General features: G+C 36.0%; 1 protein-coding gene across 1 annotated transcript in view; it reads left to right on the top strand.

Annotated features, from left to right (window-relative positions):
• The window catches only part of ROBO1 (roundabout guidance receptor 1), a 444,051-nt gene that overhangs the window by 380,169 nt on the left and 40,549 nt on the right, over positions 1-23,333 (top strand). The window contains exons 16-21 of the mRNA XM_065913546.1: positions 3,040-3,211; positions 7,434-7,631; positions 11,719-11,745; positions 13,156-13,198; positions 20,127-20,281; positions 22,808-23,143. Coding sequence (XP_065769618.1) covers positions 3,040-3,211; positions 7,434-7,631; positions 11,719-11,745; positions 13,156-13,198; positions 20,127-20,281; positions 22,808-23,143 — 931 coding nt within the window. The remainder of the gene's footprint in view (positions 1-3,039; positions 3,212-7,433; positions 7,632-11,718; positions 11,746-13,155; positions 13,199-20,126; positions 20,282-22,807; positions 23,144-23,333) is intronic.

Genomic DNA, 23,333 nt, shown 5'->3' on the forward strand with positions numbered 1-23,333 from the left:
AACACATTTGAAATTTTGTAACATTGGAGTTAAGTTGGAAAAATTATTTTAGTGTGCCTAAAAATTTTTTAATAAATCTGTTTTCATCTTTCAGCATCTCTAAACAAAATTTTATGTCTCAGAGGAAATTCAATTTTAAATTTCTATATATGTTTGACTGAAATTTTTTAAACATATGCTATATTGAAGGTAATTTAATTCAGTGATTCTAAATATTTATTTTTACCTGTGAAGTTAATCATCTCTAATCATTGAATTTAGAAAGGCTTACCTAGATTAATTTCAAGCAAATATATTCAAGCATGCCAGAGTAGAATAAAATTAAGTTAGGGACATGAGATTTATCCTAGTAATGAATAAGCATTATAGCACAGTCTTAATGAGCTATGTTAAATGAGTAAATGATAGATTAAATTAGGGAAGTCACACAAGAGAGTAAATTTCACTTGTATTTTTTCAATATGTATGTAAACACATTACATACTAGAAAACTTTTTAACTGCAAAACGTATATTTCTATAGGCAGTGACTTATACGTCCATGATACCTCAGTATTTTTCTAGTTACCAGTTGAATTATATTTACTGAATTGCCTCATAAATGTGAAAACTTACCTGTTTCTATTGATATGAAATTGGCGGTAAGAAAGTAAATACATGTTTACATTCTACAGGTAATTGCTTGCTAACGTCAGAATTACTTAGGGAATTATTTTCCAAATATAGGTGTGTGGTCACCATTCTGAAAGATTCTGATCCAGTATCGGTAATAAGGCCCTTGTTTATATTCTTTGGTAGATCTTTCCAGGTGATTTTGAAATGTACTTTTGGGTAAGGCCCAAATAAAGGCCATAAATATACTGAGTACCAAAATAATTTGTACAATGGCCAAATATACTGAACTCAATTTTAGGTATAACATTTTATTTTAAAATGACTTTTGAAAACAAACTAAAAACCTCTTTATGAATTTATGTATAAATTTAAAGGGGTGACATTTTTTAAAAAAGTATTTAAAATACTGTTATAAACGCACTGTGTGTATTTTAGGGTATTTGAAATTAGATCTTCTACTGTAATTGAGTGATTAATAGGTAAGAGTCTCTACACTTTGAAGAACTTTCTCATGAGTTTCAAGATTATTTCAATACTGGGATGCTATGGTTCAGTCTGGAAAAATAAACTGTTATAGAGATTTTTGAGCATATAGAATAAGGCGATGTCTCAGCTCTCAAGCAAAATTGTGTTAATGTAGGCATTTTCCCCTAAGAGTCAAAACTCATTTCTCTCCTAAAGAAATGAGAAAGGGTGGATTTCATTTAACTTCATGGTCAATTTAAAATAATAAAATGCCTTTCACAACCTGATTGACTGGTACAAAATCAGTTTGTGGCTTTGGTTCAGCTGTGTAATGTAATTGGGGGAAAAAATCACAAAGGACTCTTTATTTCCAAATGATCAGACCCTGGTATAGAGTCTGACCATTTGTTGGTATTATGCATTGAAACTATATTAAAATAATATTAACTTTCAAAGCAAAAAAGATTTTTGCCCATGTGAAAAAGGACACTCACATTCTTAGATTCATTTTAAATCCCATTTCCTATTACAGTTTAAACAATAGGCTACTTGAAAATAATCCTGCACCTTGCTTGAGGACATCATAAAGAATACAGAGCATGTTTTGCTATTGCATGGATCATTTTCTTATAGAAATTGAGTCCAGATACTCTCATGCATCATATCCCAGATCAACAACATTGCAAAAGATTACTCTAATAATTCAATAATCCTTTAGAGAAATTTAAGGATTATAGCATAGTTCGGAAATCTTAATTTCCTAAAAATAATTTCCTACCACAAATATCATCCAAGTTAATGAGAAATACAATAATTTTCTTATTAGAATATTTTTCTTTCAAATCAAATATGTATTGTTATTAGGATCTTGTATTTTATCAAAAACTGATTAATATTGCCATAAACACAAGATCAGAGTGCTATTTTTCTTTCATTGATAATAGTTCAACATCCTATAGATGGAGTAAATCTTAGGATGATCCTCACTCTTTATGTTCAGTTTTATTTATTTTTTAGGTCTTGCTGGTCTGGAACACATATTTCAGGAAAAGACTTCTGTAATAGGTCCTGGCTCCATCTCTTTATTTACTGTGAACTTTTTATTTTGTATTGGGGTGTAGCCAGTTAATGATGTTGTGATAGTTTCAGGGGAGCAGCCAAGGGACTCAGTCACACACACACAGGTATCCGTTCTCCTCCAAACCCTCCTGCCGTCCAAGCTGCCACATGACATTGAGCAGAGTTCCATGTGCTAAACGTGTCCTTGTTTTATTTTTAAAAACCATGTTTATGCCAAGATAGTTTAGATTATTCAGAAACTCTCTCTCTTTTTTTTTTTTTTTTTTATTATTTTACTCTCTCTCTTTTTAAATCAACTGCTTCTTGGTTTTGACATAAAAAGTGATGGCGCTGTGACAGCACCAGGTAATTTTATCCCAGAGAAGTGTTGAAATAAAGTATTAGACATTTTTGTTTTGTGATATCTGGTATTATGCCTGGTCTATAGTAGAAATGCAAATACTGAATGGTGATAAGGAAGTTACTGTTCTTTATCTGGATATATACAAGTTTTTGCAAGTTCCTTTTATCTTTTTCTGGTGTATAATACCTTGGTGTGTGTTTTTTTTTTTTTTTTAAGCAAATCCTGTTGATAAGCATTGGTAAGACCAGGGTCTTTGTAGAATCATTTGTAGAATCGCCTGGTATAATCCTCTGTAGAAACATTTGTAGAATCACTTGATCTAATCCTTTACAAGTGTATAAGAAAGTTCAGAGAGGTTTGTAATGTACTACTAACACGAAGTTTGACAAGAAGCATCTTCTCAGAACTAGATCTAGGGGAAAATGACTTTGGAAACTTCCTATATTAGGCTCATGATAGACCTGAACTCTGTCGAGGTCTAAAACCACAACACTGCGTTGATCTTTATGTTCACTTACATAACTGTTCTCCTTACAGGTTTGGTGTCTGGGCAATGAAACGCGATACCATATAAACAAGACGGTAGATGGTTCCACCTTTTCTGTGGTTATTCCCTCACTGGTTCCTGGGATCCGATACAGTGTAGAGGTGGCAGCCAGCACGGGGGCCGGCTCAGGGGTGAAGAGTGAGCCACAGTTCATCCAGTTAGGTGAGTGCCGGTGCGGATCTGGTTGGAAAGACTTACCTCTGTGCCCACTGTCCTCTTTTTTGTACGTAGTGGAGGCAGCCAGTGCAAGTTGCACAGACTGGAATGTGGCAATAGAATTACAAAAATACGATTGTTAGCTTAATCTGTCTGTAATATCACAACTAAATTTAAACTTATCCGAACAAACATTTTCAATGGTATTTTGAGCAAAAGGCTGTAAATATTCAGTATCATCCTTATTCTGCCCTATTGAATTTTTTTCCATCTGTTCAACAAATACTCTTAATTGAGCACCAATGATACCTCCTTGGCTTTCCTGGTATCTCCATGGTAAAGAATCTGTCTGCAATGCAGGAGACCCACGTTCGATCCCTGGGTAGGGAAGATCCCCTGGAGAAGGAAATGGCAACCCACTCCAGTATTCTTGCCTGGAGAATCCCTTGCACAGAGGAGCCTGACAGTCCATGGGGTCACAAAAGAGTAGGACAGGATTTAGCAACTAAAAAACAACAAAGGATACCTCAGGGAACAGGAAAGATGTGGTTTGGGTAAAAAAAAATATTTCTATGCAAAACTTAAACCAAGTATTGGAAGTTTAGAGCAATATGCAATTTATATTTACCATTTTTGTCTATTTAAAATTGCATGTGATAGCATAAGATAGACTGAGATGTTAAAGAGCATTGAAATATGGTAAATGCTAGTTACTTAGAAAGTTAAAAATGCAATGTGCTTCAAAACTAGTTAGAGGAATAAAAAACTGGCAGAACACTTAGTTGCCATACTTCGTTATAGCAACATAAACATAAAATTCAAATTTACAAATGGTTCAGTCAAATCTAAAAGAAACAACAACAACAAAAAAACAGCAACAAAATTATAAATGGAAGGGGGAGAGAAATGGTGTTAAGAGATGTTAAGAGATGATATTTAAATTTCATGATACTGAGACGCATATAGTCGACTTTGTTCCTTCCAGATCAGAAGTTAAGCATTAGTAGTATTTGATGCCAGTTGCTAAATTATGAAAAAGAGTCAGATACATGAATCTTTGTATATTACAAATAAGTCCATAGTATTGTTTCATGTTGGTAATATCGATGACATCCTAGAAATTGTCTCAGAACAAAATTAAGAAGCATTCTACTTTTACTAAACTTTGTTGCTGTACATAAGGAAATTTACATTCAATTTGGAAACTGTTGTTGATGTTCTGCTGTCAAAAGAATACCATCTGCTGTGCCAGATACACTTGCAGAATTTCTGTAAAGTGACACGGAGTCCACCTGAAGTCCAGCGATGGAGAGTCTCAGGTTGATGCGGCTTCCAAGGTTGACCCTGGGCCGGCAGAAAGGAAGAGAAGAAACATACAGTGTGGGGCAAGGTTTAAATGGAAACTGTGCATGTCGCTGCTGAAAAGAGCTCGGTTTTGTGATTCCAAGCAGATGAATGGGAACACTGCAAAATCAAGTCACTGGCTAGGGAGTTCCCCCCTGAGAGCTCTATGCTATGAGAGAACCATTCAAGCCTCTAGTGGAGAGCCTGTCGCCTCTGCTGCAGACATGGGCCAGAATTTAATTCTGAGAATATCTTTTACCTTTAACACTTTTTTTTTTCCAGCAGAGATTATAATATGCACAACTTTTAAACAAGCAAACAAAAAAAGATAGCTTCATGGTTTTATTTCTGGTTCATTTATTCCAAATTTTTAAGCAGTATAGAAAACAATTTTTTAAAAATTGCTTGATGCATCTATTATAGTATTACCTAAGATAAGGGAGAAAACAGTCTAAGCATAAGTCTTTTTACTCACATAGTTGCCTAGTTTTATGAAAAGTTAGTATTAACTTACTAAAACTAAAAGTTACATGGCAATGACCCTGTACATTGTCATGTCATTTGCCTATTTTTTAAATAATATATGACTTCTAGTTCTGGGTTTTCAAAAATGAATTGGAAAAAAGGACCATGTGTAACTTTATTTATTTAAGATTTAAATCATAGGATTTAAGGATCAAATTGGTTTTCTTGAAATTATAAATGTGTTCCAGTTTTCCATATCTTAATATAGCCTCAGCTGCAGTGAGACAAAGACGGAGATATTGAAGGGCCATTTTAATTCATTAGTCACACCACACTTTATTCTGCTAAGCCCATCTGGTCGCCTGCATGGAACCCCTCTTAGCTGTCTTCATAAAATCTGAAGCCACCCAACTTAACTTTGCACAAATAGCCATGAAATCTATAAACCTAGCAGATATAAAGGGTGTATTAGAAATAAAAAGAATAGATCGGGTTGGTGAACTTTCAGAGGATGAAGTACTCTTAGGATAACCATGGATAAAAGAGTCTGGAACATGAAATGAAACTTTCAGTCAAGAAACAGTTGAAGGCAGGTGACAGCAACTGCTTGTGAAAATAGATTTTTCAGCCTTGACCCTCCATAGAATGAAATCTGGAATTCTGTTTAAGAAAAAAGTAAATAAAAAACACAGCCATACACAACATGAGTAGCAATTTAGCCCTATATAGGAAAGGCTATTTTCCTAAGGTTGTTTCCTTAGCCTTGGATGCTATTTATTTTACCTGCCAGTGTCTTATCAGAAAGCAGTATCTTTTAATAAGGGAAAAAATCTGTATTTTTTGTATTTGAGAAATATTATTCATAAACAATGAGTTATTCTAATTATTTTTTCTGGAAAAAAAAGAGTTTGGGACTGGAACAAATGTTTCTACTTTAAAGCAGGTGGTTTTAGCAGAACAATTTTAGAGTCAAATGATTTAACAATTCTAAGAAAGCGCCAATTCTAATGAAATAGGCAAACACCTTCCCGTCTGACCAGATGTTGTAGGGCAAGAACATTAAGAGTGCAGATGCAGATAGTAAGTAATTCTTACAGATAGTAAGAATTCTGCCACTGGGCATCCTCAGCATTGGTATCTCTTAGTGCCCACAAAGTAGATTGTTCCTTGGTGATAAAAGAACAGCTTTGAGACTTCTATAGACTTTGCAGACTGCTCTGTGTGACTTGGTGAAATGGTGGGCTTGAGCAATGAGTATCTTAGGCTGAAACATAAATGGGAACTAAGTGAATTTTTTTTTTTTTTTTTTTTTTTTTTTTAAGTGAATTTTAATAGCCATAATTCCATCAATCTTAAATTCTTGAATCAAAATAGCCGAGAGAAGATAGGAGCCTTTTCGACTATTCGTAACACTTGATCATCTTGTCCATATTTAATGTTCTCATAGCTGTCTCCGGCCATGGTTATTATTTCAAAGGAAAGTTTTCTTTAAGAGTTCCATGGCGGATCAGTGGTTGGAACTCTTCCTTGTCACTGCTGAGGGCTCAGGTTTAAGCCCTGGCTGGGGAACTGAGATCACACAAGTCACATGGTGTGGCCAGAAACAGAAAAGTAAAAATTCCTTTTAAAAAGAAAGAAAAGACTTTTTCATAGTTCTTTCAATGACAGCATAATCTCAGTTTTTCACTGGTTTTTAATGATCCTGAATTTTTATAGACCCTTCTGAACATAGTTTTAAATAATGTGTTTCTGAGTAGTTAGGAGTCTTACTTAGTTAGGACTTAGGTAGTTACGACTATTCAAGGGTGGGGGAGAGGAGATGCACCCCACACACACGCACACACACACACACACGCACACACACACACACACACACGCGCGCACACACACACACGCGCACACGCGCGCAGGCACACACACACACGCGCACGCACACACGCGCGCACACACACACACACACACACACACGCACACAGTCCCGTGGGGCTGCAAAAGAGTCGGATACAACTTAGCAACTAAACAACCACCATTCAGTACTCCTTATTTGTATTCTTGGGTTAAAGTATTTCACTTTTTAGAAGTGTAATTTGTATTTTATCTCAGTTTGCACTTAAAATCCCATCAGTGAACTGCAGTTTTCTGGAGTAAAATGTAGAAATTGTGGGCTATTATCTTTGTTTTTAAATATATCCCATAAAATTATTATATTTGTTTTGAATTCGAATCAATATAAAGTGAATATAATCTAGCCCCAAATCTCGTGAACTCTTTTAACTGACAATGGTGCCTGTTGCATTGAAAAGCAGAAATCATTGTCCAAAAATTAACAACATAATGATGGCCATTTTATGTATATAAGCATGTGCTTATTGTCTCACTGAGTTTTAAACCTGAATGAACCCAAAGATGGCTTTTTCAGATTCTCATGGAAATCCTGTGTCACCTGAGGACCAAGTCAGCCTTGCTCAGCAGATCTCAGACGTAGTGAGGCAGCCGGCATTCATCGCAGGAATTGGGGCTGCCTGTTGGATCATTCTTATGGTTTTTAGCATCTGGCTTTATCGACACCGAAAGAAGAGAAATGGTCTGACTAGTACTTATGCGGGTATCAGAAAAGGTATTACCTTTCCTAAATTTTTCATATTTTACCATGTTTACATAGCTCTTGATTTCAATATATGACTCTCAGTTATTCTTGATTATATATATTTGTATCCTATATTAATTATTTTAACATATAAAAATTTGCAAAACTGCTTTTATTTTCTTGCAATATCTACATATAAACTCCACTTGGATATCAGTACTAAAATAGGACTTACCTGTTTCAGGCTCAATTTCTTTAGAATATATTTTAGTGTAGGTCTATACTTGGTTATGATACCGTTCCCTTGTTCTCTTAGGGAATTACTTTATTGATTTCCTGGAGGAAAATTTTTAATCTCCATGTCTCAGGAATTATAAATCCAAGCTTTGGACTGTCCCAGAGCTTTAAAAGGAGCGTCGTTCTCCTTTGTGAAGCAAAAGAGATTGTTTATAAATAATTATATTTCTGATTATTTATAAAATAATTGTTTCTTAATGAATATGGAATGTTTGAGTGAATAATGTGCTTCAGTTTGCAGAGAGAGAACACTTAGTACTTTTTTATTGTTATGTTTAAAGTTTCAGAGCTGACTATGTATATACTGTTGATGGACAATGATGATTTTGTTAAAAATGTGTCTGCAGTTTAGAAGACAAAGTTTATTTGGCTAAAATTATTTACAGTTTTATGGATAAGCCAAATAAGCTGAGGAATTTGCAGACACTTTTGCCGCATATTCTCAAAGTCTGCAGATTGGTGGTTCATATTTTTCTTTTCCTGATGAGTTCCTTATCACTCTCAGACAGATAATCCTTTTCCCTTTCTCTCCTCAAATGTCTTCATCAACTCTGGGCTGTCAGCAGGGTGATTGTAAGTTTTCAGCCCACAGGCCCACTTTATGTCTTTAGTCCAATTAAATTATTGACAGTGCTTCTTTGGGTCTCAAAATTGTCTTGGTTTTTGAATGACAGGGTATACATTCACCCGAGTTATAGGGTCTATAAGTCTAAGACAACACTTTTGCTGCAAAGCAGATTTAAAGAGGATGACTAGTAAATATTCACTCCCACCGTCACCTTCGTTTAAAAAAAAATTGTCTACATCTTTCCTAAGTGAACATTTCCCACACAGCTTGGCCATGCCATTTCTCTGAGCAAAGTCAGAATTTGTTAGTGCTAGTTAGACCTTTCCTTAATGAAAAGTTCTATTGACTATCCCTCTGAGCTTGTGAAACAGTCTGAGACAACAGTCTAAAATATTTGTGCTCTCGGTCACAAGGGGTCTTGGCAAGAGAGAGTCAACACAAATTCATCACCCACACTGTGGAAATCGATGAACGTGCCTCTGGCCCGTGGCTCCACAGCAGTCTCCTTATGTACATACATTTGCCTTAGCATTATCATCCTTAAATATGTTTTTTTTTCAGATATGTGTTCTATGTCAATATTAAAGCAAAAATGTCAGTATCCCTGCCTGTGAAATGGAAAATAGGGGCTGAGAGGTTACTGCGAAGAGACTGGGTGCTCATCACACATTCAAAGGACAGTGTCAGGGCCACGCATTACCATATAAAACCTTTGCCCAAAAAATAAGGCAGAGAAGGGGTTTGTGGGTGTCTGTGTGTTGTGGAGCAGGGCATAGGTGGGCTGCTGGGAATTGTGCTTTGAAATCCCATTTGAATGAGGAAAAGTGACTAATGAACATCTTTTGATGTTAATCTTTTGAATTTCCAGGAATTTTGTAATTTTTATTGCCAGGAGTATGATAGCTGTGCAATTGTAACAATGGAATGCTCTCTCTAGTCTTGAAAGCTAAATATGTGACATGAAACCTTCCTCCCTTCTGAAATGTTTCTTTTCCCTTACTAATGCACTTCAAGCATGCTGGGAAATGCCTATGTGCTCTTTCTGCAAAACCTATTACACTAATATTGTCCTTTTAACTAGCTTGTGTTAAGCAGAAATCATAGAACATAATTACAAATGTAATTGGTGAGCATTTGATTCTGCTTTCCTCACCTTGCCTTTTTGGCACTTTTTCATATTTCTGGTTCTATGCAATTTTAAAAAGTGAATTCTGAAGTCTTAAATTGACTGTGCCCGAAACAATGCTGGTCATCCTAAGAAAAAAGGAAGTGAAATATTTAAAAGAAATCAATGTGAAAGAGCCTACTGCCCTATGAAACATCAAGCCAGAGTATGACTTTGGGTAATAGCGAGCATTTTAAACATTTTCCCCCTACATTTATCTGTAGGTATTTCCTCTGCTTGTTCCCTTTATCCACATAGTGTACCAGCATCACTGGATAAAATGATTTATTACTGGAAGCTTTGAAAATTAAGTTGTCCTTTGTTGAGCCAGCTGTAAAAATCTCATTTAGATGGACCTCTTTTCATCTCTTCTTCCATTCCTTAAACTGAGGTTAGCAGTTGGCTAGGAGTACTGACAAGGACCTTTCATTTTTTCCCTGTGTCCTTGTGATTGCAAATTAATGTTCAGGCACTCCATTCTTGCTTGAGTACCTTTACTTTCAAATGTATGTCTTTTATATTTTTTATGAGGACGAGTTACTATTGTTCTGAATTTTTGATTGTAGCTAAATTACATTGACTCTCTAAAAAGACCTGACTGAAAGACAACACAATAGAATTCTTAAGACAGAGGCTGCTATGCAGCGAAAGAAGACAGTGTATAAACTGGATCCCCAGCGTTGAGGATTTTTTTTTTTTCTTCCTGGTATGCTCAGAGATAAAATGGTTTGGTAAGAAGTGACAGTTGTAAAGGATGCTATGGCATTCAAGTCTGCAACCCCAGTGCTCTAATCCTTAAGTAAATTTCTTGTAGACGTTCAAATATGAAGTGGAAAATACATTTTTGGCAGCTTTTTGATCCATGATAAGTAATCAGTATTCTAGTTTGTGTGTATTAAGGATTTCTTAAAAGCAAATTTTAGTCTTCAAAGAGTAATGTAGATTCTCTTGCTTTCTTTACCAGGTCAGTGTTTACTTTAAATTAATGTGAAGAGCTTGGGGGAAAAAAAGTCAGCCTCCTCCCTCTGTGAAATGTCATGGAAATAACTCTGGTGTTATCCAACAGCCAGGAATGGGAGAAGATAGGACAAGTGGGGGAGGCAAGGATGCCACTTTTGAGGTCTGCAGTTCAATTTCAGGCATTATTGATTAGATTAAGATTTATGACTGCAGAGAGTGAATATTTTCAGAGGAGCATTATTGTTCTATTGTTTAGCTTTTGGTGTGCTATTTTTTAAAAATGCTCAGCCGCTTCTAGGTATAAACTATAATAGCAGAATTAAAGTTAAAACCCCCTATGTTTTCTGTCCATTCACCAATTTCTATGATGCTCGAAATGTAGCAATACACTCTTTATGCTAAGGCATCAGGCATTTCTTGCCAGCGCAACAGTTCAGTTTGATGGTTTTCTTTGTTGCAGTTCTTTCTTCGCTTACTTTCTTCGTTCCTTCCCTTTTCTTTCTTCCTTTCTTTCTAGCTTCTTCCCTCCCTCCTCCCCTCCCTCTTTTTCTTTCGGCAGTTTTCCTTTCTTCTTCTTTTGGTCTTCTTTCTACCTTTCTTTCTGTCTTTATATCATTCGCTCTCTCCTTCCCCCTGTCTGTATCCCTGTCTCTCTCTAGGTGATGGATGCTCAAGAGCACCTATTATATTAGTTAGTCCACTTTAATAAGCATTTACTTTCAGATTTCTAGATAAGGTTAGGCAAGACCCTGAAAATACTTGTTTAAGAACCCATTATCCACTGTTTGGAAATGATTAATAGTAGAGGATTCCTGTCGGTACTAAAGCCATGAGCTAAGTCTGTATTACTAAAAGCAGGGGTCATCCGCAGGCTAACCCAGCAGAGCCCCCACCACCCCCCCGACCCGTCCTAGAATGTCAGATGCTTCGAAATGATACCTGCAGAGACAAGCTTCTTTTTTACCCTCAGATTTGGTTTTATTCACATATCAAGAGTGTCAGAACTACTGGCTTAGTTATTTACATTTGTTTTATGTTCAGCTGTCTGCTTGATTTATACTAATGTGATATGTTCCCTTTCTCTCTTCAGCTTAATAACTGGTTTATATTTTGTTTTGATTTTTCAGTCCCGTCTTTTACCTTCACACCAACAGGTATATATTTGCGCTTACCCTCCTCCTTGCCTTTGTTAGTTTGGCATGTGTTGTACTATTGTGTTCCTGTTTTTATTTCATTTTCTGCAGTAAGCTGGGGGGAAAGGACTTACAATGGAGACAGTACTTCATTTACTCATGCCAGGCATGCACTTGAAGTAGAAATGGTTGGTGTTGCTTGTCATCCCTTCAATGCAGTTGTTTATTCATGATTCCACAGTGCATCTGAGCCTTGTTTGCATGTATTTCATTAGATAGGCACACTGTTTCTACCCTCAGCATGATTTAACATGCTAATGATCAACTGATTATTTTAGACTTGGCAGTGCATTTTTTTCCCCTTAACTTAAGCTTTCTGGATTTCCAACAAAATTTTCTCTCCCAAGCAATTCTCTATCCATAGAATCAGCATTCTTAAAGGTAACCAAAATATACAGCACATTTGAAAGATAGAACTTTTCATTTTCCCTAAGTCCAAGTCCTAATACTCTGTTCTATTCAGTTTCTTTCAAAGAGGGTCCTCTTCTTTTGCATCACCTTTAGTAAAAATGTACCTGTGGTCCTGCCTTCTCGGTTTTAATCCAGTTATTATAATCACTGGATGCAGTTATCTCTCCTTAACAGACTCCCAGTTTGGAGTTCTTCTAAGTAGCAGAATTTGGCAGCTTTTAGAAACATATTTGTTCTTAGAAAATGTGTCTGTATTTACAGAAAAGCTAATATTCTTAACCCCTTGCTAACTATGTGCAAATCTTTTTTTGTTATGGCTAAATTTTATACCCATAACTTATTAAGCTGAGAATGCTTTCACGGGCATTAAGATATATTTTCACTATGTATACATGTTTGATGAAAATATAATGAGAAGTATTTTCTCAAACCACAATAAAAAATAGGTCACATTAATTGTCACAACTTGGCATACATCTTTGTGTGTGGAAAGAAAGGTTTATTTTCACATTTATATCCATCTTACTGGTACTCATATTTCTGGGGAAATGGTCTGGTAGGTTTTTATTTTCCAAAATTTAATATTCCACTTCTATAACATCATGAAATTACATGATCTGATAGTAAATTCAAGATAGAAATCTGAGAATGTAAATGTACAAATGTGTAATAGTTATTATATTTAATAAGAATATACTGAAGTTTGCTTCTCCTTAGTTTTCAAACTTGTTCACTAAGAAAATAAGAATAACATATTTAATTCTATACCATCTTTAAAAAAATACTTAGTTGAATCAGAAATCTATTTCCTGTGATGAGTTTTTGCAATGCTTCTAAGTAGAAAGGGAGAAAACATTCCATTCTAGAAAGATGCTCTTGAATGTCATAGCTTTTGATATATAAATGCAAACATGTCTATTAATTGTTCCTTTTTTTTTTTTTTTTTTTGTAACATTCCAGTAACTTATCAGAGAGGAGGCGAAGCTGTGAGCAGTGGAGGGAGGTAATTATCTTGCTGGTTTTTAGATTCTAAGGGACCTTCCAGATATTTCTTCTTGTCTTCCTCGATGACATCACTTTCTCTGCTTAAAAGGTTTAACTTAAAGGTGAAAAGTGTTTAAATCTTTTAGAACTACTCCAAGAAGTACTCCATTCTGCTCTGCTTTAGAACCAAGCATGTTAACACACAAATGCATTAGATTGGAGCTGGTGCATCTTGGGCAGTGAACACCAGAGGGAGCACTTTAACCAGGAAAGACAGACTTGCTGATTTAGCAAATCATTAAAAGGAGTTAAAGTAATTAAGTGATGGCATTTATGAAGATTAAGAAATATAGCTAGTTAACAGATACTATCAAAGAAAAAGTGTTCATTTGGAAACCTGCTGAACACAACACTAGCTCATAAGTTGTAGGTTACATCTGTTTGTTTTCTCTTGTTATAAATTCAACATAGTTCAGTCTCCATTCACGGGGAAGTATGTTGAAATAAAAGGAGAATCTAGGTAGCTTGTTAACACGGAGATTTTTTTCCCCTCTAATTAAAATGAACCTCAATCCTACATTTATGATTTTTTGGTAATTATTATTCAGTGAACTTTAATGTATTCACAGAGAAATCACAAATTGATGTGACAGTCGCCTGAAAGGGGCTGAAAGAAGATATAAGTTACGTGAGCCAAACATCAGAATTTTCTAAGATAATTCTTTCTTTTCAAAAATAGCAACTTCTAGCTTAGGATGTAAGAAAAAAATTTTTTTTCAACCAAAGCCATTTTATAATTCAAATTCAGTTAACTTATTGAGTGCCCTGCTTTGTATAGTTAGATAGTATAGTTGTTCCTGGGGAAGATAAAAATAAAACATTATTCCTGAATCTGAGAAACATACCATCTGATGATAAAATCACTGAATTTAGTGTATGACAAAGTGTGGTAAAAGAAAAAAGAAACAAAAGCAAAACTTAACCGTCTTTAGTAAAATGCTGACAGTAAGCGCTAATCTTCTATTTTCTGGGTACTGCTGGGGGCTTCCTGTTTTCATACCTGTGAAACAAAGCCAGCCACGGAAAGAACCCACAGCAAGGCAGGTCTTCAAAAGGAATAAATCCACTTGATTCAGGAATTAAACCAGGGCATGTTTTTGCAACCAGGGAAATCCTATCTAAATCATAGCCCAGACATTCATGAAACAGCCTTCGGCGTAAGAACATTCTCTCATGGATAAATCTGGAATTCCTGATGGTACCACCACCTCTCTGCATGTGTATATTCACAGCTGTAGACATCAGCTTTCTCATTAATCCGAGCATAGGAAAATGCTTTTTGAGCATCTTCTGTGTGTTCTGCACCAGCCTATGTGCATGGGCTTTTGCACAGATGTGTTGTGTCTCTCTCTCAAAAACACACATACACATGTATAAAATATAAGTATGGTTCCTGCTCTAAAGGAATTTACAACTTAGGTAGACCAAATTATCAAGAAGGACATGATGGCCAGCGATCGCTCAGTACCAAATGATAGTTTCTTCAGCAGGACTGAAAAATCACAAAGTTCCATTTGGAAAGCTCCCCCTATCATCCTACACAACCTTTTGAATGTAAAAATAGTATAGCAGGGAAATGGATTTATTTTAAACACCAAATAGAAATGATCTTTTTACCAAATGACAAATGATGCTAGAATGTTATAGAGGCAACAGTTGAATAAAGATACTAGAGTCAGGATTCAAAATGGCAGTTATATACACAGTTTTAAATTTATTTATTCATCAACACTATTTATTGAATGCCTACAATGTGACAGGCACTGTTCTAGCTGCCTAGGCGGCTTCAGTGAGCAAAGTCAATACAAGTTCCTGTCCTTCTGAACCTTACATTTAGTGGGGGAGATAGAAGATTAATAATAAACTTTTTTTTTAAAGTCAGCTCTATAGTAGAAGCAGTTGGTGAGTGCTTTGGGAAAATAGAACAGGGTTAAGAGGATCAGGAATGCCTTGAAGAAGAGGTCTTACTAGCTATTTGTGAATGTGTGTGTGTGTGTTGTATGTGTGTTCTATGATCCAGTTTAATAAGAGAATGAACAGCGAGTTGGACCCCTGTACTCACTTCTCTGATCCTATCCCTAAACACTGAATTCCCTCAGGCCTCTTAGGTCCTGTGAGCCCTCTGTGGACCTCCCGCCACATCTGCTTTATGACACCTAAGTCACAATGTCATCATTGTCATCACTGTATTTCCTAAATCCTACCTTTTTCTCCTTTCACTATCACTGTGTTGTTTTCAGTTTCAATCTTCTGAACCCGATCTGTTACAAACACTCCCAGCAATCTTACCTTCATCTGCTTTCGTTAGCATGGTTTCCTGTTAATTCTCTTTGCCCATTGGAGCCGGAATGCAATTTTGAAATACATATTGATCATGACTCTGAGCCTCTGAAGATCCCATTTTTCGATAGAACACACCATATTTAAAATAGCAAGTCCAAACTGGGCAATGTACATGAAACCCACAACCTCCAGGGGCTTGCACCCCTTCATACTTCTCTGTGCCACGTGCTATGAGTCACTCTTGTCAACTCACCTAACAGTCACAAATATTGCATTCTCTTTATGTCCTTGTGACATTAGCCTGGAGAATGTCCCTCCTCCCCTTGTCAGCTTGCTGAGGTTCGCCTGCTGTGTCCTCCATGAACTCTCTGTTCTATATAAATACCACAGTGAAGCACCTGATGTGTGTGTGTGTGTGTGTGTGTGTGTGTGTGTGTTAGTCGCTCCGTCATGTCCAACTCTTTGCGACCCCATGGGCTGTATCCCACCAGGCTTTCTCTGTCCATGGATTTTTCCAGGTAAGAATACTGGAGTGGGTTGTCATTCCCTTCTACAAGTGCCTCATATGAGGTACAACTATCTTTTGCTTATATCAGGGGTCAGCAAATTATGGCTCCGGGTCTGAATTTGGTGTGCCACCCGTAATTGTAAGTAAAGATTTATTAAAATACAGCCGGACTCCATCATTTACATGTTGTCCAAGACTGCTTTCCCACTACAATAACAGAGCTGAATAGTTGAAACAAAAAGTATATGTCTCAAAAAGCCTAAATGTTTACCCTCTGAGCCTTTATAGAAATAGTTTACTAACTCCTGGCTTTAATGATTGTTTCCCACAATAGAATGTGAGATCCTAGGGTTAGAGCCTATGTGATTTATGAATTAATAATTGAATACATGAATTTTTGTAGTGCAATAAATGTAATTTATTAGATTAGATCCATAAATTCAGTATATGAGTTATTGATCTTTGAAAAATATTACCAAAAAGTATCTTAAAGAAGAGAGGGATGGCTTACCAAATAAATGTCAGAAGATTTCAGTTCAGTCCTTGTTGACTTGAGAGAAAATTCTGGGCCCTGGACATTTTCCTCTGATAAAGGAGAAGATTGAGAGAGAAGGAGAACCGGAGAACTCTCTTGGTTCTCAAAAGTGTGAATTTACCTGTTCACAGAAAAGTGAAAATGAGGATCACAGTTAAGCAAAGAAACGTCTTCTCAACTTGAAAAGGACAAAGGACTTGCAATGTGGTCCAGTGAGAATCATGTAAATATTAAGTGACTGTTTTGTTCATTTGTTTTCCTTATTTCAAATATCCCAGTCTCCAATTCTGGGGTCATGGGGAGGGGGGCGGTGGTGGCAAAGATAGTTAAAATCCAAACCACAGCACAAACCAGGAAAGAGCAGAGAAAGCCTGGAGAAGAGAGTGGGAAAGTCAGGCTAACCAGATCAAGAATGCCCATAGCACATTTCCTGGCCACAGAAGGCGAGAAACAGAACTCAGGCCTTGCTGCTCTCTAAAGGACTGACCACCTTCAGATCTATCCCTTGCTTCCTACCGGGCTTCAAAGCTCTTCAGCATGTCAAAAAAAAAGAGGAGACAGCCTATAGGCAGCCCTTGTTGCTAGACCCCTTCACTATTTTCTTCAGCTCCTGGACCCTCTAATATTTTATTTTGTGGTTTAGGAGTTCAAGTGTGTGTGTGTGTGTGTGTGTGTGTGTGTGTGTGTGTGTGTGTGTGGTATGTTTGGAGTGAGTGAATAGAATATCTGGAGTAAGAGGAGCAGAGGAATTGAAAGTAATTGCCACAAATTATTTAAGTTCATTTGTCCTCTTTTCCTTTATGACACAAAACTGTCCCCTTAATATAAAATGGAAGTTAAATATGGTTTTTGCAAGCCCTAGTATCTTCCTTTCTTTAATAATACCTTTTTGAAGACAAGGAAGAAATAGGCAAAGTTCAGATGTATTAGCCTGAAAATATAACTAACATATGAACATATGTGTATAATATGATTGTATTTATATATATAATATGGTAACATTATATTATATAATATGTTCAACACTTATTAATCACTGTAACCAGCACTGTGTTTTGTTTCTGCTTCATTTCATATTGTAGGACAGCTAAATCTGTCCCATACACATTAGATCATCTTAAATGCAGAAAGATATCTTATGAGATTTTTAGGTTTTAAGGACCCTAACACCATTATAAAAATAACTACTTATGACTTTGACTTCCTTAGAGGTCTCTGAAATATACATATGTCATTTTAAGACTCATTATGGGCCAGTAATCATGACTCAGCCTTCTTCACCAAACACAAGTCTGAACCAAATGCCAGGATGTGAATTGTTAATCCCACTTCCTGTCGGAAAGCTCCCATACATATGAAAAGTTCTTTCAGCCTCTGAGATATCAAAATGTTTACTTTTGAAAGTGCTTTTCTGAGGGAATCATAGTAGCATAAAAATACCGTCTATTCCTTTTGAACCATGTAAGTCAGGCTGTGGAAAATTTCCACTTGACCCATACTTCAAACATACTCTAATATTTCTACAGTGTCAGATATGGAGATTTATTTTTAATAACTTCAAAAGCGATAACACAGTTGATTTAGGTTTAAGAGAAAACAAGAAAAGCTAAAGACAGCTAGATGCAGACTTTGTGTAACCCACATCAATTTCAAAGGCTCCAGATATCTGTGATACAGCTTGCATTTAAATGTTTTAAATTTTAACAGGTCAGCCACATTGCTCTTCAAAGCATGTTTTTATCAACAGTTTTAACAATGAATTTGTCCAGTTTTTACAACATTATTCTGAAGACTTCAGACGTTTCCCCACTCTTCCTTTTATTAGGAATGTTTGAGGGTTTTTAGAAATTTAGTCACTCTTCAGTATAGGTGTTTATAGCTTCCTGGTTTGCAGTGTGGATTCTGCAGATAACCTACTAGTATTTGAATCCCAACTCTGCCACTCACTCACTTTCTATACCCCTGAACACATTTCTTAGCCTCTCTTGGGCAATTCCATTTCCTAATCTGTAAAATCTGGGTGATAGTAGTAACTACTCTGTAGATTATTAGAAGGAGTTAATAATATATGTAAAGAAGCCAGAACAGTGCCTCACACATTATAGACAAAAGGTAAGTATTCATTTATATTACAGATACGTGTATACACATGGATACATATATATGTATGCAGATATATAAATTATAAACCCATGTTTTCATTTGAAGTGAATTATTCCTTAAATAGCCATCGTTTGCATAATAAGTTTCCTTGGCTGACTCTATGTCAGAGTAGAAACCATAACAATGACTGTGATGGGCTTCCCAAGTGGCTCTGGTGGTAAAGAATCTGCTTGCCTGTGCAGAAGATATAAGAGATGAGGGTTCCATCCTTCGGCCGGGAAGATCCCCCGGAGGAGGGCATGGCAACCCACTCCAGTATTCTTGCCTGGAGAGTCCCATGGACAGAGGAGCCTGGGCTACACTACACGGGATATCAGAGTCAGACTCGACTGAGTGTGCATGCACACACACACACTCCACATACACACAAGTTAAATGTCAGGTTCTTGCTTCCCAGCTAAATGAGAAGCATGGTTTTTACATTTTAACAAAGAAAATGAAACCATGAAGGACATCTTTTCCGAATCTGCAGTGCCGGTCTGTTGATTGTAGATCTGACAGTATATCCTGCATCATCACCTCTTTTGCTGAATTACCAATCGGAGTCAAGGTTGGAAAAGGACCTCAGGACTGCCCTTGCTGAACTTAATGTCTGTGTCTCTGCCACCGGTGGTCCAGGGTTCCCATTAGTAACTGCTCATGTACTTTGCATTCCCAGTGTACAGTGAAAGAGGATTAACATCTGTTGTTCCCCCCCAAAAGAAACATTAACACGCATATATCTTACAGTGGACATCACTGTTTTACCAGATTTAATTCAGTAGCTTTCTTTTGTTTATATAGGGATTTATGGCATTTTACATTGTCACCATCAGAAATTGTTGACAAGCTTACAGAACTGTGGACTGAAACACTGATGAGGCTCTCCACAAAAGGTCACAGAGCCCAAGATGCACTCTCTCTGAGACGTGGTTTTGGAGAAAAGTATGCAAATGTGCTTACTGTGAAGGCTCCTTTATCTAAGTAAACAGCTTGTTCCATTTTTTAATGAAGTTGTGAGAAGAATCATGTCTTTTAATGGGTCATAAAAGAAATGCAAACTATCTTAACTCGAGTATTCTGTAAGCTATTAAAACACTGAAAAATACAAGCATCCACCTTTTTAGATTCCATGTTTGGTTCTTAGTTACTCTGACTGAAGAAGGAGTAAAACATCAAAAACTACAGTATTTTAAGTCTCTGCCTGTTTACAGTGTAATGGCTATATAAACCAAGGTGTGTCTCAGAACATTACATTGTTGCCTTGTCTATAAAATAAAATAAAAAGAATATCTTTCAGCATAATTGACCAAGTTATTTGTGAGGATAATAAGATGGAGATTGGGTTGGAATTCTGAACAGGCAATGTTATTTGCTACTTATATAACACTTGCTTTTACACATGTTTTTCTTCTTTAGGCCAGGACTTCTCAACATCAGTGAACCCGCCGCGCAGCCGTGGCTGGCGGACACATGGCCTAACACTGGGAACAGCCACAATGATTGCTCCATCAATTGCTGCACAGCAGGCAATGGGAACAGTGATGGCAACCTGACCACGTATAGCCGCCCAGGTTAGAGGCACAGAGATGGCTTGATACACAGGCTCGGCATTGCTAGGAACCGGCCATGAGGAGATAACTTCCCTTTGCTTCTCCCTAAATTGGAAAGGAAATTTAATCAATATGTTCATGAAATATGAACCACTGTTTAGCACATTAGCCTGATTCAAGTTATGTTCTCCATCCTTATATCTCCACATCTCACCCTGCACGCAAAAATGTTTCCCAGTATGTGAAGGGAGAATGGAGGATATAAATCCTAGAATAAATAGCAAGTAAGGAAAAAGGAAATTATGGAGAAGTAGTTGTCCTCATAAGAATGTATGTAATTATAATTTTAGTAGATTGTAGTTATTTATAGTATTTATTTTAAAGATTTTCAGGGCAAAACAAATCAAAAGACCAATAAATATATAGTCTGAGGGATTCCAGTTTTTAATGGCAGTAACAACAACAATAAGAATAATTACATGGTGGCAAAAATAATTGTAAATGAAAGCTAACACTGAAATTCAAAAATTTTATTTTATAATAGTAAATTTTTATAGGATACAAGAAATCTATACCTTTTGTAGATGTCTGTGTTAATACTAAATGTGTCTCTGGGGTTCAGAAATATGTGTGGTGAATTACTTGCTAAAATTTCATGCTAAAACATGTCAGTAAACTTTGGATGTAGAGTATGCAATATTTAAAACAATAAACAAAATTATAAATAATTCTTAAAAAAAACCTTTCAGCATGCATTCACAATATAGGAAATATTGGAAGAGTCATGAGGGATCAAAACATATGACTATAGAAATAACCCATGGAATTAAGGAAAAGGAAAATAAAATATGGCATTTAAGTAAAAAATATGATGTACCATAAAGAACAAATCATAGTCTCCATTGAATTTGGATATGAAAATGATGCAACCATATGACCAAGTCCCTATTCTTCAGAGGTTGGTGTTCTAGTTATCTAGGCAGAGAAGTGCTCACATAATTATAAGTAAAAGAAAGATTATGCTGAGGCCAATAAAAGAAGAACATTTTTGTAAATCAATATGGAGAGCTGAGTTATCCAACATGATTGCCTCTGGCTTCAGGTGGCTACTTAAATTAAATAAAATGCCATTTAAAATCCAGTTCCTCATTTGCACTAGCCACATTTTGAGTGCTCACACGTGGCTATTGTATTAGACAGTGCAAAATAGAACATGTTCATCTCAGAAAGTTCTGTTGGATAGCAGTCATATGGAAATATTTGCAAAGAAAAATGAGATTGCCAAAACCATATTGCCATTAAAAATATTTTAACAACTCTTACATGAAGCTTAATACCTAGAAATTAGAAATAAAATTACTAAAGGAAGATTAATCAAATACCTCTGCTCCCTGATCATTTGTTGTTAAAATACAAGGTAATTGAATTCAGTAGGGTCGAGAAGTTGCAATTTTTTCTTAAAACTATATTCATTTTTACATTTTTAGTAGTAGCCATGTTAATTCATCATTACGCTGTTTAGTTGAAAACTCATCCTCAAGGTGAACTTGTTAATGTGGCAGCCACTATGAATAAAATAGTGGTATTTTTACTATTATAACAACTAAATTTTTATTTAAATAATATTTTAGTTTTATATGATGATTTTAGTTCTTTCTGCTGTTTTAATATTTTCAAATGCAGACCTTAAGTATTTCTATGTATATATTACTTATTTCACTCTTAAATGTTTAAATGAAGGAAAAATTAGAGTGAAGTTGAAATATTAGACAGATTATTACAGGTGTTACTTGATTAAATTGCCCTGCCTACTATGATTCATTTGACCATCATTATTGTCATTTTGTATATCTTGAGGTATCATTATGAAACCATGCAAAATGATTATATAATAGCTTTTCTTGATAATGATTATCTTGTGTGACCAAGGGAAAAAACTAATAAAGCTCTCCTGAGTATTGTTTACCATCACTTTACCTCTGTTCCTCATTTTTTTGAATAGAGGTGTTTATGCAGTATTGAAATCTCCAGTTATTTGATCTGAGGGCAGAGGTTTTTGTGGGGAGGGAGACGGTCTGGACTCTTAACCTATTAGCCTTGTTCTGTTGCTTCAACAGCTAGCTAGCAACTTCAAATAGTTCGGTAACTCCAGATCAGAAAATTTAAACTTGGCACATAAAGATATTCATGTATATATTCTCTTAGTGCATTTCCCATTAATGTGATTGTTAAAGGAAAATTACTTAAATTGAGTTCATTATTTATAAACTACATAGCACTAAATGAAGTTCAGAATTATTTAGTCTCCATATAAATTATATGTCCTCTTCTTACACCCTCAATTTTTTTTTTTTTTTTTGGAAAGAACATTTGATTCTGTTCTTTAGAAAGGACATAAGGATACTTGGTCCTTTTTATTCATCATATTTAAGCCCATTTATACTTTATATAACAATTTTACTGTGATTCACAAAGCTTCTTACAAGGAAATTTAAAACGAATAACCATGCAGAATGACTTTTTCCTTTTCCTCTCCATTGCACATAGCTGATTGTATAGCAAATTATAACAACCAACTGGATAACAAACACACAAATCTGACGCTCCCTGAGTCAACTGTTTATGGTGATGTGGACCTTAGTAACAAAATCAATGAGATGAAAACCTTCAATAGCCCAAATCTGAAGGATGGGCGTTTTGTCAATCCATCAGGGCAGCCCACCCCTTATGCCACCACCCAGCTCATCCAGTCAAACCTCAGCAACAACATGAACAACGGCAGTGGGGACTCTGGTGAGAAGCACTGGAAGCCACCCGGCCAGCAGAAACAGGAAGTGGCGTCGATTCAGTATAACATCATGGAGCAAAACAAACTGAACAAAGGTGAGGAGACCTGCCTTTATTCCCCCCATTTTCTGTATTGGCTGCCTTAACCCTTCAGTACTACAGGTCAAAGCTTGTCTGGAACTCGCCAGTGACATCTGTCTTTTGTCACTAAGGTTTTCTGATTTCTTTGGTTTCAAAATTTCCAGTGTCGAAAAGTTAATTAGCCCAACAATAACCTTGGAAAATT

The sequence above is a fragment of the Muntiacus reevesi genome, chromosome 21 (assembly GCF_963930625.1).
Source record: "Muntiacus reevesi chromosome 21, mMunRee1.1, whole genome shotgun sequence".
NCBI classification, from domain to species: Eukaryota; Metazoa; Chordata; class Mammalia; order Artiodactyla; family Cervidae; genus Muntiacus; species Muntiacus reevesi.